This window comes from Nomascus leucogenys, chromosome 21 (assembly GCF_006542625.1).
Source record: "Nomascus leucogenys isolate Asia chromosome 21, Asia_NLE_v1, whole genome shotgun sequence".
NCBI classification, from domain to species: Eukaryota; Metazoa; Chordata; class Mammalia; order Primates; family Hylobatidae; genus Nomascus; species Nomascus leucogenys.
The window spans coordinates 19,862,901-19,884,202 of NC_044401.1; the positions used below are offsets into that span (position 1 = coordinate 19,862,901).

At 34.8% G+C, this 21,302-nt stretch overlaps 1 protein-coding gene across 9 annotated transcripts in view; it reads left to right on the forward strand.

The window, feature by feature from the left end:
- The window catches only part of SENP7 (SUMO specific peptidase 7), a 182,446-nt gene that overhangs the window by 140,971 nt on the left and 20,173 nt on the right, over positions 1-21,302 (forward strand). For all 9 annotated transcript variants that reach the window (XM_003261745.4, XM_004091726.3, XM_003261746.4 and 6 more), the window contains 4 exons: positions 2,637-2,783; positions 12,845-12,878; positions 16,436-16,615; positions 20,501-20,769. In XM_003261745.4, the coding sequence (XP_003261793.2) occupies positions 2,637-2,783; positions 12,845-12,878; positions 16,436-16,615; positions 20,501-20,769 (630 nt within the window). The remainder of the gene's footprint in view (positions 1-2,636; positions 2,784-12,844; positions 12,879-16,435; positions 16,616-20,500; positions 20,770-21,302) is intronic.

The following is a 21,302-nucleotide window of genomic DNA, read 5'->3' on the forward strand; positions in this document are numbered from 1 at the left end:
CCAGGCTGGAGTGCAGTGACATGATTATGGCTCAGTGCAGCCTCAACCTCTTGGGCTCAAGCATCCCTCTCATTCAGCCTCTCAGGTAGCTGGGACCGTAGGCTTGTGCCAGCACGCCTGGCTAATGTTTTTAAAATATATATTATTTTTAGAGATGAGGGTCTCTCTTTGTTGTCCAGGCTGGTCTCTAACTACTGGGCTCAAGCAGTCCTCCTACCTCCACCTCCCAAAGTGCTAGGATCACATGCGTGGGCTACCACTCCCAGCTGGTACTCTTTCTTATTATTAGTCTGTGATTATTCTATTTGTAAGAAAAGATCATTGACCACCAGTGCAGAATTATGGTAAACTTATCTTGTTTTGTTTTTGAATAATGTCAGAGGCTGTTATTTTGCAGAGTATGATGAAGAGTTGGCCTGATCTATGAAAACAGTTTGGTCTGATTATTGTTTGATGGGTATTTTCTATTGTATTTGGTATTCCACGTAGAAATCACCTCAGCAGCTTTGTTCTGAATTTTTGCAAAAATGTAACCATTTTCGCCAGATTGGGTCAATATCCTACTTGATGGTTTAGTTGTATATATAATTAAAAGTATCATTGTTGATAATGAATTTAAACTTGTAGAAAAATTAGGCCTTGGCAGGGTATCAATTGACAATGTAGTATGAAATGATCATATTATAAGAAAATAACATATCTTGTGGAATCCACTACATTCATTATCACAACCAAGCAGCCAATACTGTGGAGATCTACAAAGACATATAAGTCAGAATGTCACATCTCTATGCTCTCTCTTGTTCCAGTTTTATTTTATTTTATTTTTTTGAGACAGAGTCTTAATCTGAGGCCCAGGCTAGCATACAGTGGCACAATCTCGGTTCACTGCAACCTCTGCCTCACAAGTTCAAGCGATTCTCCTGCCTCAGCCTCCCTCAGTAGCTGGGATTGCAGGCACGTGCCACCATGCCCGGCTAGTTTTTGTATTTTTAGTAGAGACGGGGTTTCACCATGTTGGTCAGGCTGGTCTGGAACTCCTGACCTCGTGATCCACTCGCCTCGGCCTCCCAAAGTGCTAGGATTACAGGCGTGAGCCACCATGCCTGGCCTCCAGTTTTAAATGCATTATGAGAAATATGGATTGGTCATTTTTAGGAGCCAGCTAGTTTTTACAAAATGTGAAGCCCAATGAGAAATTATTTCTATACCAACTTCTCATTTTATCACTAAAAAAGCCCACAGTTATTTGTCTGACTGATATTGGAGCTACCTGATTTGATTTGATTGATTGATTCCCTTTTTTACTTAGGGAATAAGAAGATATTAATAGTATACTAAGCAATAAAACATGAGAATGACAAATTCAATTAAGCAGGTAAATGGCGTTATGAGCTGGGTTTAAAATAATGAGTATGATATATGTTTTAGATAAGGATTAGTCACATTTGCTAGAGGTAAGAGGGGAGTGAGTACATATGCATAATAACTGCTTTAGTAGTAATCTGGTCATGTGTGATGTTACGGATAATGTGCAGAGGTTAGGCACATTTGAAAAAGTTGAAAAAGTCATCTGAAAGTAGTGTAAATTTCAGAAGAAACAGTGGGAAAGAGTTGCTGCTGATATTGCCTGGTTTTCTATTATAATTTAAAAGCAAAGTTATATAGTCACTTGAGTGGAAGTGATGATTTTTGAGGTTTTAGGCAAGTATAAGCCATTTCTGGTTGGTTGTCTTCAAACAGAGTATACAATAAAGCATATAAATTTGATATAACATATGGTTCTTAGGTACTTACATTCCTTCATGGCATTTTAAAAGTGCAATAGCACACAGGCATAAAGATGGGAACAATAGACATTGGAGGCTCCAAAAGTAGGGGGAGGGATGAGGAGAGCCAGGGCCATAAAACTTCCTGTTGGGTATTATCTGGATGACAGGTTCAATAGAAGCCCAACCCTCGGCATCACGCAATATTATCCTTGTAACAAATCTGCACATATACCCCCTGGATCTAAAATAAAAAATATTTAAAGTGCAGTAGCAAGAACATTATTTTGGTTAATGGAAACAATTTTATGTGGTTGAAGTGACACTGGACCTGGAGAGAGAAACCTGTGTTTGAATCTTTGTTCTGCTTCTTACTAATCGCATGGTTTTAGGCAAGTCGCTTAACCAGTCTAAGCATCTGTTAACTTTATTTATGAAATGGAAAACTGAAAAACCTGCCTATAGGGTGGTTGTGGGGATTAAAAGAGATAATATATTTAAAAATTCATTTTAAACAAAAGTACAATATATGTTTAAAACTTAGTTCTGTCAAGTTAAAAATGAATAAAACCTATTAGAGAGTACTGAATGTGAAACCATGGCTTTGATACAGAGGAGTATATATTTCTGGAGCTTAGGCTGTGGAATTAATTTTGGATTCAGCTATTTAGTGTAATTTTCTCAAAGGTAAGTCATATTATTTTTCAGAAAAAAAATCTAGATAACTTTCTTTACAGTAAGAACAGTATAAAATTCTTTAAAAATTCACTAATAGTAATTTAAAGAAGAATTTGATGGTGAAAGTCATTTTCAGCATTTATATAATAGTTAAGAGTTATATGCATTTTATGATTTATTCCTTGTTAGATGTCATCTGAATTATGCCCATATAATCCTGTCATGGAAAACATTTCCAGTATTATGCCTAGTAATGAGATGGATCTACAACTGGATTTTATATTTACTTCTGTTTATATTGGTAAAATAAAAGGAGCTTCTAAAGGTTGTGTTACAGTAAGTATATTTTCTTTAATTTTCTTTTAGTTTGGATCTTGGACAAGGCATTTTAATTTTTTTCCTTTTTTTTTTCTTAGCACAAATAAGAATAGAATTAAGATTTATTTTATATGGGACGCTTTGGATATGTTGAAAGTCATTATACCTAATTTGAAATGTGTCTTTAATTCTCCCCTCCTAAAATCCTGCCTAATCTGACTACTCTAATGAAAATCATGTGTGAAAAAAAAAATCACACGTATTGATAATCTTTGGGTTCTAGAAGTTATTTGATAGTAAAATTTTTTTCAAGGTATAGTTTGGAGCATAAAGAAGAAATCTGATTTTGCCAGTTTAAACGGTTGTAAACTGACTTCTCCAAATTTCTAAATTAAGAATATCCAGGAACTAATCCTACTCTGTTTTTCTAATTAAAAAAAAAATACTCCTCCTCACCTGCGTATGTGAAAGTGAGACTGTATTCTGCTCGGTTCTCTCTCTGTCTGTTTTTTTTTGGGGGATGGTGGACAGAGTCTCACTCTTTTACCCAGGCTGGAGTGCAGTGGTGCACTCCACTGATCTTGGCTCACTGCAACCTCTGCCTTCTGTATTCAAGCGATTCCTGTGCCTCAGCCTCCCGAGTAGCTGGGACTACAGGTGCATGGCACCACACCTGGCTAATTTTTGTATTTTTTGGTAGAGATGGAGCTTTACCATGTTGGCCAAGCCGGTCTTGAACTCTTGGCCTCAAGTGATCCACCTGCCTCAGCCTCCCAAAGTGCTGGGATTACAGGTGTGAGCCACTGCGCCCAGCCAGTTCTCTATATTTTCTTACCATTTCGACCTTTTAAAATCCTAATCATCTTTTAAAGCTTCTCTGATATACTGACTCTTCTAGGAAACTTTCCATGATCCCTCCTTTTCAGACAGAATTAACTTCTCCCTTTGCTGTACACTTATAACACTTCATTTGTACTTCTAAGATTTATTCTGTGTGTTTTATAATTACTTATATTCTTGTATAAACTTCTCCATTAACCTTTTAAGCTGCTTATGGTGAAGAGCCACGGTTTTAGTTCCTTTTATACCTTCCATAAATGTTTCCACTCTAAGTAGGCACATAAATGTTTGTTGAAGTGACTGTGTCAGATTTAGTAACTGAGGCATTTTTTATAGCAGTTTCATTAATATTTCACTGTGTTAGGGATAAGGCAGAGAATATGAAAATGCTAAGATATGGTTTCTGCTTTCAGGGAGCTTTTAATCTAATGGAAGAGACAGACACATAAATATTTACATTATGGTCAAATGTAAAATAGAAGTATGTACAAGAAGGGTGCATATGGCAATGGATATCTCTCAATGTCTGGAGGAATCAGGAAAGGCTTCACAGAGAAGACAGCACATGAATAAGACATGAAGTACCTGTTGTTTACTTGGTACCCATGCAGACAAAGACCTAATCCCAAATTCTGGGAACTGCAAATAATAGTAATTTGTGATGTAGTCAACATTGCTTTGAAAGCTCAAGAATGAATTGATTTAAAATTAATATTTTTTTGGCCACTGGTTTTAACTGATTTTGGCATGTCTAGGGTGATTTTACAATTCTTTTTCTTTAAGGAATTTTATTCATTTTTCAGGATTTTCTCCCCTATTTTACTTTATTATTTTAAATTCAGGTTTACCCAGTTATTTCTGTTGAGTTCTTTGTAATGGCAAAAAGTTGGATAACCTAAATATATGAGAGTAATGATTAGCTGGGGGGAGGAAAATCCAATATAAATATTAAACAATGGAATTTCTATTAATTAATATATTAATTATATTATTACACAGGTGGGCATGTTATGCTCAAAAACCAAGAGCAAGCAAAAAACCACAAACAAATTAGTAAAGGAACAATATTACAAACACATATAATCTTGCCTATTTAGAGACAGCTGCCACTCACTGTATAGTATATATCGTTGCATATTCTTCATACATATATAGATACATTAAAACAAAGGGATATTACATAATATGTACTATTTTGTAACTTACCATAATTTCATTAATTTAATTCCTCTACTTATTTTGGGATATTTGGGTTGTCTTTAAAAATTTTTACTTGTTGGTCATTTCAAATTGTCCCAATATTTTACTATTACAAATAGTAGGGGACTGCAAATATTCAGTAAGCACTGTAAAGTGGTCCTAAAAATTAATTGTCAGAAGTCCTGGCCAGGGCCATCAGGCAAGAGAAAGAAATAAAGTACATTCAAATTGGAGGAGAGGAAGTCAAACTATCCCTGTTTGCAGATGACATGATTCTATGTCTGGATTTTATATATATATTTATATATATTATATATAAATTTTCTAGATATAGGGTCTCAGCCCAAAAGCTCCTTCAGCTGATAAACAACTTCCGCAAAGTTTTAGGACACAAAATTAGTGTACAAAAATCACTAGCATTAATGGCTTTTCCATATTCTTTATATTTGGACAATTTTTCTCAAGGGTAATAGCTTTCCTGTGAAATAAGGTGTAAGCACAGGTTAAAAGTTTTGCCACATTCTTCACACTTGTAGGAGTTTTGCCAGCATGAATTATCTTACCTACAATCAAATGTGGCAACCATATAAAGGCTTTGTCACATTTTATACATTTCTAGGGTTTCACACTAGTATAACTTTTTTTTTTAATGTATTGCAAAGTTGGAGGTGTTGGTAAAAGCACTGTCAAATCTTTCAGGTTTGTAGAGTTCCTCTTCAGCACGAATTATCGCCATGTCTCTTAAGAATTGAGAACTTATGGCTAGGCGTGGTGGCGCATGCCTGTAATCCCAGCACTTTAGGAGACTGAGGCAAGTGGATCATCTGAGGTCAGGAGTTTGAGACTAGCACGGCCAACAAGGTGAAACCCCTTCTCTACTAAAAATACAAAAATTAGCCAGGCATGGTGGTGGGCACCTGCAATCCCAGCTACTCGGGAGGCCGAGGCAGGAGAATGGCTTGAACCCAGGAGTTGGAGGTTGCAGTGAGCTGAAATCACGCCATTGCCCTCCAACCTGGGTGATAAGAGCAAAATTGTCTCAAAAAAAAAAAAAAAAAAAAAAAAAAAAAGAATTGAGAACTTGTAAGCTTTGCCACGTTCTTTACACTTGTAGAGTTTCTGTCCAGTATGAATTATGTGTAATAAGGGTTGAGAACTTCCTTAAAAAGCTTTGTCACATTCTTTTTATTTGTAGGGTTTATGTTCCATATAAATTCTCATATTTACTAAGAGTTGAGGGCTGTTTAAAGGTTTTCCCACATTCATCACATTTATAGGGTTTCTCTCCAGTATAAATTATCTTATGCTTATTAAGGGTTGAGGAACATTTAAAAGATTTGCCGCATTGACTCTGTAGGGTTCCTGTCCAATATGAATTCTTTCATGTTTGTTAAGGGCTGAGGACCAGTTAAAAGCTTTGCCACATTCTTCACATTTGTAAGGTTTCTCTCCAGTATGAGATCTCTTATGTTTAGCGAGGCTTGACTAAACCAGGTGAAGGTTTTGCCACATTGATCACATTTGTAGGTTCTGTCTCCAGTACGAATTATCTTATGTTTAGTAGGGTTTGAGGAACAGTTAAAATTTTGCCACATTCTTCACATTTGTAGGGTTTTTATGAATTATCTCACGTTTAGTAAGGGTTGAGGATGAAATGAAGGCTTTGCCACATTTTTCACACTTGTATGGTTTCTCTCCAATATGAATTTTCTTAGGTGAAAAAAAGGGTTGAGGGGTGGTTAAAAGCTTTACCACATTCTCTACATCTGTAGGGTTTCTCTCCAGTATGAATTATCTTATGTGTAGTAAGGTTAGAGGGCCGCTTAAAGGCTTTGCCAGATTCTTAACATCTGTAGTGTTTCTCTCCGGTATGAATTTTCTTATGTGTAGTAAGGGTTGAGGACTGGTTAAAAGCTTTGCCACATTTACATTTAAAAGTTTTTTTTCCAGTATGTCTTATGTCTGTTTGACTTCGAAAATTTGTGAAAGACTTTCACATATTTATCACATTGAAATATTCTTCTCTGGATAGTTGTCAAATATTGGTTAAGTCCATTATAACCGATTTTGTGCACCTTATACTCATCCACACTTTTACAGCCTTTTTTAAACTGTAAATTATCATGTCCACATTTTTCATGTCTTCTCAGTATCACTTTTTGGAAAGAATCTTTTATGCTCTGCTCTGGCCAAAGATCTTGGGCAAAATGAGAACATACAACTGGGGGTTTGGCAATCATCTTACGGCTCTTCATAGTCAAAGGTTTTTTCCCTTGCTCCAGACTGGTGATCAGGTCTGGCTTAGAGACAACAATACCAAGGAAGAACAGGTTTCTGTAGTTCTCTAACATCACATCCCTATATAAATTCTACTGTGCAGTGTCCAGGCGATGCCACTCCTCGCGGTGGCTCACGCCTATAATCCCAGCACTTTGGGAGGCCGAGGTGGGTGGATCACCTGAGGTCAGGAGTTCGAGACCAGCCTGACCAACATGGTGAAACCTTGTCTCTACTGAGAATGCAAAAATTGACTGGGCATGGTGGGGAATGCCTGTCGTCCCACCTACTTGGGAGGCTGAGGCAGGAGAATCGCTTGAACCCAGGAGGCGAAGGTTGCAGTGAGCCAAGATCGCGCCATTGCACTCCAGCCTGGGCAACAGAGCAAAACTCTGTCTCAAAAAAAAAAAAGAAGGTTCATAGTTAATAAAAGCATTAAAAGTGCAATTACTGTTAAAAATTCTTTCAGAAAATATAAGCCTTTAAAGTGAAGAGTATTTATTCTGAAGACAACCATTACAAATATAAAGGGGGTTGTAGTATCTTTACTTGTATCACAGATCTTATTGCACACATTTTGTACTAGAGGAAAACCCTGAAGCAGTTGCTCAAGCTTTTTTCAGCATCAGGGAATTTATATTGGAAAAGAGTCCTGCAAATATAATGAATTTGAAAACACTTTTTTCAAAAATTACTGCTTAGAAAACACCAGAGTTTATACGAAAATATATTTTTGCAGATGCAGTAAATATGAAAAATATTTAATTCAAAATTGATTCTATGTAAATATCAAAGAATTTACAGTAGAATAAGGTACTGACACTTCAGACATTACATGAAACCAGAGTGTTGAGTATAAAAACTAATCTACAACTGAAGTTGTTAAATTATTTGTATATAACTTTAAAGGGAGTAGATTTTTTGAAGCATTGTAATTACATTGAAAATATACTTGTTTCCTTGAAAAATTTTTTTTGAAAAGTGAATAATGATGTAATACAGCTTTCAAATTACTGTATGCTGTTATTTTATTCCTATTTTATTCACATGTGAAAGCATGTGATCAATTGTTGCTGCATCAGAGATATTAGAGATTCTTTTTTATTAGTTGGGCATTATTTATGACCTTTTCTATAAAAGAATAAGGAAATTAAAATGTAAGATGCATGATGAAAATGTAAGTGGAGAGGCTCTTTGTAGTTAACTTATATTAAGTAATGTGTAAGGTAGGTGTTCAGAGTAATACTTTCAACATTATAGTGAGAGGAAGGAATGATTTATTATAGTTAAAAGTATATTCAAATAAATTAGTATATTATTTTACTAATTGTACTTTTATGTAATAAAATGCAGTACATTAAAAAAAATCACTAGCACTCCTACACACCAACAGCAACAAAGCCAAGAGCCAAATCAGGAATGCAATCCCATTCACAATTGCCACAAAATGAATAAAATACCTATGAATACAGCTAACCAGGGAGGTGAAAGATCTCAACAATGAAAACTGCAAAACACTGCTCCAAGAAATCAGATGACACAAACAAATGGAAAAACATTCCATGTTCATGGATAGGAAGAATCAATAGAATTAAAATGGCCATCTTGTGCAAAGCAGTTTATAGATTCAGTGCTATTCCTATCAAATTATCAATGATATTCTTCACAGAAATATGAAAAACTATTTTAAAATTCATATGGAACCAAAAAATAGAGGCCTGATTGCCAAGGCAATCCTAAGCAAAAGGAACAAAGCTGGAGGCATCATGTTACCCAACTTCAAACTGTGCTATAGGGCTATAGTAACCAAAACAGTATGGCACTGGTACAAAAACAGACACATAGGTCAATGGAATAGAATATAGAGCCTAGAAATAAGGCTTCACACCTGTGACCATCTGATCTTTGACAAAGCAGACAAAAGCAAGCAATGGGGAAAGCACTGACTATTCAATAAATAGTGCTAAGATAACTGGCTAGCCATATGCAGAAGACTGAAGCTGGACCCCTTCCTTATACCATACACAAAAATCAACTCAAGATGGATTTAGAGACTTAATGTAAAACCCAAAACTATAAAAACCCTGGAAAACAACCTAGGCAATATTATTCTGAATGTAGGCACAGGCAAATATTTCATGACGAGGATGTCAAAATCACACAAAAAAACAAAAATTAACAAATGGATCTAGTTAAACTAAAGAACTTCTGCACAGCAAAAGAAACTGTCAACAGAGTAAACAGACAGCCTACAGAATGGGAGGAAATATTTGCAAAGTAGGCATCTGACAAAGGTCTAATATCTAGCATCTATAAGGAACTTAAATTTACAGGAAAAAAACAACCCTATGAAAAAGTGGACAAGGGACATGAGCAGACACTTTTCCAAAGACATACATGTGGCCAAGAAGCATATGGAAAAAAAGCTCAATATCACTGTTCGTTAAAGAAATCCAAATCAAAACCACAGTGAGATACCATCTCATACCAGTCAGAATGGCTGTTGTTAAAAGGTCAATAACAGATGCTGGCGAGGTTGCAGAAGAAAGGGACACGCTGTTGTTGGGGGTGCAAATTAGTTCAATCATTGTGGAAAGTAATGTGGCGATTCCTCAAAGAGCTAAAAACAGAATTACCATTCAACCCAGCAATCCCATTACTGGTATTATACCCAGAAAAATATAAGTTATTCTACCATAAAGACATATGCATGTGAATTGCAGCACTATTCATAATAGGAAACACATGGAATCAACCTAAGTTCCCAACAATGACAGATTGGATAAAGAACATGTAGTGCATATATGCCATGGAGTACTATGCAGCGAAAAAAAGAATAAGATCATGTCTTTTGTGGGAATGTGGATAGAGCTGGAGGCTATTATCCTTAGCAAACTAACATAGGAACAGACAACCAAATACTGCATATTCTTAGTTATAAGTGGGAGCTAAATGATGAAAACTCGTGGACACAAAGAAGGGAGTAACAGACTCTAGAGCCTACTTGAAGGTGGGAGGAGGGAGAAGAGCAGAAAAAATAACTATTGAGTACTAGGCTTAATACCTGGGTTTCAAAACAATCTGTACAACAAACCCCTGTGACACAGGTTTACATGTATAACAGACCTGTACATGTACCCCTGAACCTAAAATAAAAGGTAACAAATTTTATTTATATTTGCTGGAAGATTTCTTATAATTAGATTAAAAACTTGAATGTTTAATTATAGGAAAGTGATTTAGCAAATCAAAGTAAATATATGCATGTGAACAAAGGCTGAGAAGAATTCTACAAAAATTAGGACAGTTATGATGGAGAGAACATAAGCAATTAAAAAAAATTTTAAGTATAATGAATAACCTAAAAAAGGGAAAAGGGTAAAAATTTCAGGTTTTTGAGGTTTTTATGTGTATTCTTTTTCAGACAGTCCAGGATGCACTGTAACAGAAATTAAAGAACTTTTTTTTCTTTTTTAGTGGGTAAAGATATTAGAGAATTAAATTCATTTATTCTCCATACATTCAGTGACTACCTACTATGTGTTAAGCGTTATTGTAGACACTGGAGATACTGTCCTCACTCTCACAGTAGTTACAATTTAGCTGAATTAGAAAAATACTTACGGCTGGAAATTATTATGTAAATTAGAGCCATGTTCCTATAGTTAGACACTTATTTTTTTAGTGTAGCAAATGCTGCAGTGAATGTAAACGTTGTCTTAAAAGTCTTTGTTGATAGTACGAGAAATTAAGTAATACTATATTCAGATAACTATTAGCTATTGTAAGAAATTACAAAATAGCTCTTATTATTAGCTTTATTCTTAAGTTTAAACAAAGTTGGTATGATTTCAGAGAACTAGGTTTACCTTACTGCCACAAAATTTTTCTTATTTTTAAATCTAGGGGTTAAGTCTGCTGGGAGTAGGGTTTTAACTCTGGAGAGGTAACCTATTGGCTTAGTCATTATTCAGAGGTATAAATGAATATCAGATCCTTGCCAAGTAGAAAAGTTTGATAGCTCCCGAGCATTTGATGGGGGAAAGTGAGAGAATAGTGTAGTAAGTAGTGGGTGGGGTCATACAGATGCACTACTTCTACTTTATACTTTGGAAGTTATGGCTGTGCAGATTCTGGAAGGCAAACACCGCTTCTGTTTATTTTTTAGTACTAATGATTTACGTTTGCCAAGATATATTTTATAGGATTAAAGACCCTGTGAAACATGCCAGAAAGAGTTTGGAAAGGGACAATATACATTAAATATGGTGGCAGTTATGTGAAAGTAACAATAATTAGATATTTGATTAAATTATGTAACATTCTTGATCAGATGCTAGTGTCTAATGGTAACAACTTCCTTGATTAAGGGTTTTACTAAAGCTGGAAGAAGTTCAATAAGTTACCTAAGTTTACCTACTTACTACTTGTGTAAGTGGTAGTGACAGTAGAGGCAGGATTTTAACTCCAAGCTCAGCTTTTAGCTAATTGTGATCTATTGCCTCACATTTGGTTTTAGTGGCTGACTTACTCTATGGAATATAGGGTTTTATATTTGTGAAAGTACAAGATGAAATAATTTTTAAATTGGAAAATAAATGGAGTCAAAATAAACCTGTGGTTTCACTGAACATTGTTTGATACTTATATGGAGCTCACATACCAAGAATACTTTGATTTCGTTTTGTGCTCACAGACCATACCCGATTTGATCAACAAAATGTATTGAACAACAACAACAAAACTTAACCAAATAATAAATAAATAGGTACAAATTCATTTGATATTAATGGAAAAACAAACTTCAAAGCAGAAGCCTGCTTTAGATAGTACATGTAAGATTTAGCTAGGTGCTCCACAACCCTATTATAAAAGCAGCTCTTAAGGAAGTCAGATATATACAAAAGGTACCTAGAGAAAAGTGTCCTGGGACAGAAGGAGCAGAAAGAGCAAGAACCTCAGTTAGAAGGGAATTTATAACATGAAACAAAGACGAATGCTAGGAATGAAGACGGTGGTACCCACCTAAAAGTCATCCAGGGAAGAGGGTGTTCTGGCTTAGGGACTTAATTTATATTACCATTTTGACAGGTGCATCACTGCTGTGAATGAAGTTGAATCTATGACTTTTGTAGCCATTTCACATTAAACAACTGAATTTTCTAGTTCTGCTTTTATGTGGTAAAAGCAAATTTTAAAATTATAATTGGTAGTTTTTGTACAGAAACAGAATACTCACATCAGATTGGACACAAGCCTTCTGACAATTTTAATTTCTCATTATAAAATAATATGTTGGCATTTTGGTTTGTTTAGCAGTTTCTTGTGAGTTTGGTTAGTGTGAGTTCATCACCAAGGGAATCATCGTCAGTTGCTCAGTCAGCAAAGCCAAAAATCAAACTCTGTTTTATGGAATATTTATATTTACCAGAGTCACTGCTACTTAGAGGTCTCTTGGCAGTTTCTTCTGGGCTTTGTCTTAGTCTTTACATTTTCAGAAAATATTTTTGAAAAATATATTTATTACTCTTACTGGTTTTTGTAAATGAGCATATTGAGAATTAAATTACTTACATGGGGTTCTTAAAATTTCCATAAAACTAAGTCTTTGTAGTGAAATATTTTATTGGTTTATTGATAAAAAGGCTTGAGCACTTATAATGTAGACTTTGAATATGTACTTGTGATTTGAAAAAAAATAATTTGAATAGTAACACATTTTGAGTGATAACTCATTGTTTGTTTTTTAATTTTTTCTTCAGATCACAAAAAAATATATTAAGATCCCATTTCAAGGTAAGTTATTATTCTCTTATGACCTTGTCTTTTTATTATAGTTTTTAGTATAAATTTAAGTGAAACTGAGTTTAATAATGTTTCACCTTAATATTTTTTAGCAATTCCAAATGGAGTAAAAATGTTTTATAATAGACTTGTTCTGAAAATCGTATGCTATTGTTTTAATGACTATAAATCAAACAGCATTAAAGGATTCACGGTGATTTCTTGGGATTAACAGAAATACAGTTTTGATAAGATAGCAACAATATTTTGGTATATATAAAAATGGATAACAATAGTAACTATAAGAAAAGCATAAGGAAAATGTTTAATATTACACACAAACATGTAAAATGTTTTTGCATAGAGGGTAAGAGAATTTTATACAATTGCATATCTGAGTAAGGGAAAGTAGACTGGAAAACGTACTTGTAACTTATAGAGACTCACACAATTTTCTCATTCTCTTCCCAACTGAAAACCTTTCAGAATAAATTATGACACTAAGAAAACCAATAAACTAATAGAGAATAATCTTTTTATATAATGAATTATAAAAAGAACAAGGAAGAAAAACACACAAATGGCATAGATAGGAATTAAAGAAGAGGAGGCTTCTGTTCCAAGATTGGAGATGCTATCAAAGTAGCTTTAGTTGGATTTGTTGGATTTAGTTGGATTCCACAGATACTTTATGTACAGAATCCAAAACTATGTTATGATAATTGTTCTAATAATCTGATTGCTTACTGTATCTTAATTATTAAGAATATAAAGGGCACAGACTAAGTATATTGGTAGTCCTAAATAGGAAATATTAATAAATTATTAAGGAATAATATAATATTTCTTCTGTAGAAGAAACAAAAAAAGTCATGTGATTTTAAAAGGGGATGATAATTTCAGAAAAGATAGCACTACAGTTCATAGTTAAAGACCTGGGTAACAGAGCTACCTCTCAAATTCTTGTGATACAAACATCAAAAATGATATTTTAGATTTTCGTAGTTAATATTTATAATATTGCTTTCTTATTTTATAACTTTTCTATTGCATATAATTTTTAAAAGACAAATTTTATTACAGATTGTGGAAAAATACTCTCTTCGGTGATAATAGGTTTATAATTTTATAATGAAAGAAGAAAATATTAGTCTTCTTCCTCAAATCCTGTCCAAGTTCCCATAAATCTTTTTAAAACAAAGCATGCGTATAAAAGGTTTTTGTAGGTGGGAACCTGAGGGTCTAAATGTTTCCTCTTTTTCTATGCAGCTGGGGAAAATTGATTTATCCATATTTATATTAGGTATTAATTATGTTTGGCTGTTAGTAACAATGGCATAAAGAAAATGTTTTATTTTTCTTTCACATAGAAGAAATTCAGAAGTAATCTGAACTGATGTGATGTTTCCTTGGTCATCGGGGGGCACATGACCCTGACACATGAGTTGCATTTTTCTATTCTGTCATTCCTGACATATGACTTGCATCCTCAAGTTTGTCTCATGGCCATTATTGTAGCTCATACTCTATCATCGTGTTGGTATTTTAGACAGAAAGCAGTAGGAAAGGGAAACCGTAAACAGAGCACATGCTACCAATCTCTTGCCCTTTTAAGGAGCCTTCTTGGATGTCCATGCGACATAACCTTTTCTGCTTACATTTTATTAGCTAGCTAGTCAAGCCCACACACCTATTTGTAAAGGAAGCTAGGAAATTGAGTTTTCAAAACTGTGTATCTTGCTTCCCTCAATAAAATTAGGGTTCTGTTACTGAGGAAGAAGAAGAAATGGATAAGTGGGTAGGCAACTCCCACTTTTAATATCTGCTATACACCTGTAACAGAATATACCATATATTGGGGGCAGACTTGGTAATGAGGTATAAATTTTTCTCATGATGGTGTCAAATTCCCTTTTTTTAAAAAGATAATCTTTATTATTATTATTATTATACTTTAAGTTTTAGGGTACATGTGCACAACGTGCAGGTCTGTTACATATGTATACATGTGCCATGTTGGTATGCTGCACCCATTAACTCGTCATTTAGCATTAGGTATATCTCCTAATGCTATCCCTCCCCGGAAACCATCATTCTCAGCAAACTATCACAAGGACAAAAAACCAAACACCGCATGTTCTCACTCATAGGTGGGAATTGAACAATGAGAACACATGGACACAGGAAAAAGATAATGTTTTAAAGTTGTCTTCCTAAAGAAAATTTAGCTTTCATTCTAAACACCAAGAACAATTACATTAGTAATAGTTGTGTAGATTTCACGGAAATAGGATCAAATGTACCTGTGGGGCTGTGAGCTTCATGAGAAAGAAATGGTGAGTAGTATTCTGAGGGCTCTCATTCTGGTTTTGATTTAAGCTTTGCTGCCAGTTTTTACTGACAGTTTTCAGAATGGAAGAGTTACAGTGTGAAGAATAGAATGACTGGCTTGGGAACATTAAGATGACTGGTAAATACTCATCATGGGAAGATTTTCATATTTTAATGTTCATATGAATCACGGGGTTGGAGTGGGCTGTTAAACTGAGATCTACTGGTTCAGTAGATGTAAGGTGGGGCCTGATACTCTGCATTTCTAACAGTTTTCCAGATGATGCTGATACTAATGTCACAAGCTCAGCTTAGACTACAATTTGAGTAGCAAAGTTCTAGGAAATAATGCTGGGAAGAATACTGAGAGGTGTGTTTCAAATAGATGCCCAATACGCTTGACTGATATTTGTATTCCAGTTCAGTTGCTTGCTGTCTTGCAGTTGAACTAGGTGACCTTCAGGACTTCTTTAAATCAGTTTTTTTTTTTAATGTTTCTTTGAATTAAAGAGTAAAAGTCCTCAGAGGAGATTCCTTTAGCTCCCTAAGAGGGAGAAAGACTAATAATTTAGAATGATCATCTGGAAGTTTTGAGAAATAAAACCTGGAGGAATTTTAAAAGAAATGTCTCCTTAGACCATTCAGAACCTCCTAATTTTCTTGAGACTCTTTTGATACTGGCTCGTCTGTATAGCGGAGTGCAAATGCCTTAGGAGAAGAAAGATGGGCAGGAATTGGCCTGTGTTAGCATTTGTGATCTTAGTTTATATAGTATTGACCAATATAGAAAAGGTGGAAATATATAATTTTCTGAGTTATACTGTGCTTAGTTTTCTGCATTGATAGACTTTTTTTTCCTTTTTGCTAACGATTATCAGAATTCTTGGAGAGAATTCTCTCCAGACAGAGTTTTTATGCTATGAATATTTAATCTCAAATTTTCCCTCTCTGGTTATAACTGAAATCATATAATGTGAGAGATTAAATCTCGATTTAATTGTCATTTAATAATTATTTAGCCCTTCCTAATTGTAATGTGATTTTTTTTACTGTAATAATACTGCTTGGGGCATTTTAGCTAAGGTTAGCGAAGTGCACTGGACATATATTCTTGAAAAAATTCTATATAATTCTTTTTTTTTAAAAAATGTAGTGTATTAACAAGTGTTATATAATGTTTAAGTGGTGTATTCTTAAATGGATTAATTTTTTAAATTGTTATCTTTTATTTGTTTCAGTGTCCCTGAATGAGATTTCATTGCTAGTGGATACCACACATTTAAAGCGGTTTGGGTTGTGGAAAAGTAAGGATGATAATCACAGTAAAAGGAGTCATGCTATTCTTTTCTTCTGGGTCTCTTCAGATTATCTTCAAGAGATTCAGACCCAATTAGAACACTCTGTATTAAGCCAGCAATGTGAGTATAAAATGATTTCTAAATTTCAGGATAACTTGAAATCGTCCTATAAATAGTTTTTTTCTAAAATAATTTAATAGAATGTTATTTCAGTGAATTGAAATTAACTTTATTTTATTTGGTTAAAATAATTTTGTTTCTTTTTTTTTGTTTTTGAGATGGAGTCTTGCTCTGTCACCCAGGCTGGAGTGCAGTGGCGCTATCTCTGCTCACCGCAAGCTCTGCCTCCCTGTTTCATGCCGTTCTTCTGTCTCAGCCTCCTGAGTAGCTGGGACTACAGGTGCCCGCCACCACGCCCGGCTAATTTTTTGTGTTTTTAGTAGAGACGGGGTTTCATCGTGTTAGCCGGGATGGTCTCGATCTCCTGACCTCGTGAGCCGCCCGCCTCGGCCTCCCAAAGTGCTGGGATTAGAGGCGTGAGCCACCGCGCCTGGCCCTAATTTTGTTTCTTAATTTTAGGATAGATTATTTAATTCACATAATTTCTCCTTATAGTTGTATTCAACCAATTGAAATTCTCATCTAAAATAAAAAGAATAGCTTACAAAATCTTGAATGTTTACCTTGAAAATTGTAAGTTCTTAAAAAAAGAATGCCTTATCTTTTAGTCATTTGTCATGTTTGGCTACTTTCCTTCCTTTCTTTCTTTTTGTTTGAGACAGAGTCTTACTCTGTTGCCTGGGCTACAGTGTAGTGGCACGTTCATAGCTCCCCACAACCTCAAACTCCTGGGCTCATGTGATCCTCCCACCTCAGCCTCCCAAGTAGCCAGGACTACAGGGGTGCAGCACCATACCTGGCAATTTCTGTCCTTCTTTCTTCTTTCTTCCTTCTTCTTCCGTCTTCTTCCTCCTCCTTCCTCCTCTTTCCTACCCCTCCCTCCCTCCTTCCTCCTCCTCCTTCCCTCCTCCCTCCTCCTCCTCCTTCTTTTTTTAAATAGATTGAAATCTTTTATTAAAGTTTTTCTTTATTTCCATAGGTTTTTGGGAAACCAGTGGTATTTGATTACATAAGTTCTTTAGTGGTAATTTGTGAGATATTGGTGCACCCATAACCTGAGCAGTATACACTGAACTCAATTTGTAGTCTTTTGTCCCTCACCCCCTTCCTACCCTTTCCTCCTGAGCCCCCAAAGTCTATTGTATCATTTTTATGCCTTTGCATCCTCATAGCTTAGCTCCCACTTATGACTGAGAACACGGGCTGATTGGTTTTCCATTCCTGAATTACTTCACTTAGAATAATAGTCTCCAATCCTATCCAGGTTGCTGTGAATGCCATTAATTCATTCCTTTTTATGGCTGAGTAGTATTCCATCGTATATATGTACCACAGTTTCTTTATCCACTCATTGATTGATGGGCATTTGGGCTGGTTCCACATTTTTGCAATTGTGAATTGTGCTGCTATAAATGTGTGTGCAAGTATCTTTTTTGTATATTGACTTCCTTTCCTCTGGGTAGATACCCAGTAGTGGGATTGCTGGATCAAATGGTAGTTCTGCTTTTAGTTCTTTAAGGAATCTTCACACTCTTCCATAGTGGGTGTACTAGTTTACATTCCCACCAGCAGTGTAGAAGTGTTCCCTTTTCACTGTATCCACACCAACTTCTATTATTTTTTCATTCTTTGATAATGACCATTCTTGTGGGAGTAAGGTGGTATCGCATTGTGGTTTTGATTTGCATTTCTCTGATCATTAGTGATGTTGAGCATTTTTTCATGTTTATTGGTCATTTGTGTATATTCTTTTGAGAATTGTCTATTCATGTCCTTAGCCCACTTTTTGATGGGTTTGTTTTTTTCTTGCTAATTAATGTTTGAGTTCCTTGTAGATTCTGAATATTAGTCCTTTGTTGGATGCATAGATTGTGAACATTTTTTTTCCCACTCTGTGGGTTGTCTGTTTACTCTGCTGACTGTTCTTTTTGCCATGCAAAAACTCTTTAGTTTAATTAAGTCCCACCTATTTATTGTTGTTTTGGTTGCATTCGCTTTGGGTTCTTGGTCATGAAATCTTTGCCTAAACCAATGTCTAGAAGGGTTTTTCCAATGTTATCTTCTAGAATTTTTATAGTTCCATGTCATAGATTTAAGTCTTTGATCCATTTTGAGTTGATTTTTGTATAAAGTGAGAGATGAGGCTCCAGTTTCATTCTCCTACATGTGGCTTGCCAATTACCCAGCACCATTTGTTGAATAAGGTGTCCTTTCCCCACTTTGTTTGTGTTTGCTTTGTTGGAGAATCCAAATCTGTAAAGGGGAAGTCAAACTGTCACTGTTTCAGGATACAAAATTAATGTACACAAATCAGTAGCTCTGCTATACACCAACAGTGACCAAATTGAGAATCAAGAACTCAACCCCTTTTACAACAGCTGCAAAAAATAAAAATAAAATACTTAGCAATATAGCTAGCCAAGGAGGAATATAGCTAACCTCTACAAGGAAAACTACAAAACACTGCTGAAAGAAATCATAGACAACACAAACAAATGGAAACACATCTCATGCTCATGGATGGGTAGAATCAATACTGTGAAAATGACCATACTGCCAAAAGCAATCTACAAATTCAGTGCAATTCCCATCAAAATACCACCATCATACTTCACAGAACTAGAAAAAACAATCCTAAAATTCATATAGAACCAAAAAAGAGCTCGCATAGCCAAAGCAAGACTAAGCAAAAAGAACAAATCTGGAGGCATCACATTACCTGATTTCAAACTATACTGTAAGGCCATAGTCACCAAAACAGTATGGTACTGGTATAAAAATAGGCAAATAGACCAATGAAATAGAATAGAGAACCCAGAAATAAGCCCAAATTCTTTCTTTCTTCTCCTTTTTTTTTTTTGCTTTCTTTTTTTCTAGAGATGGGCTCTCAATATGTTCCTCAGGCTGGTCTCAAACACCTGGCTTCAAGCTGTCCTCCTGCCTTGGCCTCCCAAAATTGTAGTATTATAAGTGTGAGCCATCATGCCTGGCCAACTACCTTTCTTATGAGTTTCTTGCCCTTGGTCATAATGAACTCTGACAGAATTAGCAGCAAAGTTAAATAAAATATAGAAGTCTTTGCCTTCAGTCTTTAGTTTCTAAAAAGTGAAATTCAGTTTACTTACATATTATTCCTTTAAGATTCAGTTGAATACTTTCCCATATGCACCTATAACACTTATCTACATAATATACATCTTGAGATATTTTTCAGCTTTGTTTAGTCTCCAACTCCTAAAGGAGTTGGGTTTAGAACTACATCAATCAAATTTAGTAAGGTTCTTTCTTACCTGTTTAATCCCTCTACCTTTTTCCTACTCTCCTGCACAGTAAAGATGTTAAGTAGTGAACTAAATTTTATAACTTTCAAATTTGTTATTTTCTTGTCCTAATTACTTCTAGTAGGAAAATTCATGATTAAATAGCAGAGAAGGTGGGGAAAATAGGAACAGCCATTTATAAGTATTATCTGGGAAGAGAATGTCTTGAGATCACCATTGTAATGACTGAGGAGAAAATGTAGGAGGTGTTTAATTGGAATACGTTTCTAGTTGATAGAGTTGATTCATAAAGCAGGCTAGAGAAAAATAATTATTAATTATTCATTCATACATCCATTAACAAATGTTTACTATTACTGCAGATATAGCAATCAGTACTATTGTGACATTTTAGTGCAGTAGAACAGGAGTCCACCAATTGTGAGTTTTGGTTCTGGATTACTAATGGCTTACTTTTGGGATATTAATTTGCCTTGGTTATTACCTAAAATACAAAATACTTGGGGTTATATTCCAACCTTACTATTATTAATAATTAAATTACTTTATTATAATCCTCTTGAAAAATAATACTATTGATACAAATTATTTTTTCCTTTTGTAGCAAAATCTAGTGAATTCATTTTCCTTGAACTACACAATCCTGTTTCACAAAGAGAAGAATTGAAGCTGAAAGATATTATGATGGAAATAAGTATAATCAGTGGAGAATTAGAGCTTTCTTATCCGTTGTCTTGGGTTCAGGCATTTCCTTTGTTTCAGAACCTCTCTTCAAAAGAAAGTTCTTTTATTCATTATTACTGTGCTTCAACTTGTTCTTTCCCTGCTGGTGTTGCTGTTGCTGAAGAAATGAAGCTGAAATCAGTATCTCAGGTTAGCATATCATTAATATAATCGGCAGAGAAGGGGGAGGTTCAGAAAACATTTATTCATTGATATTAGGCTGCTTTCAAATGCTACATTTTGTGAAAAGGGCACAGGAACCAACCCAAAAGAACTCCTGTTGCCAATGCTGGAACAATTTGTTAAACAAAATCAATAATGACAGCATGGGATTATAACCAAATAAAAAATAAATATTTATGAGTCTATATTTATATAAATAGATAACTGAGTAAATGAATGAATAAGTAATACACGGTGGATAAGGGACAATTATATCTTAGAAAAAATCCAATTAATAAATGAAAAGGAATAAGAGAAATATAAAACCACAAGTAGGACACTATGTTTATGATTATTGCAGTCAAAGTCCACCGACAGATGCTAAATTTAATGAGTAAAAATTTAAGTAGAAACAAAATATGTGCATAATCTCAAAGTCTCTAGCATAAAATATGTATTATTTACAAAAAGAAAAGTGGTAACTTTGCAGTGGAGAAACCTTGTAGACATCACTTTAACCA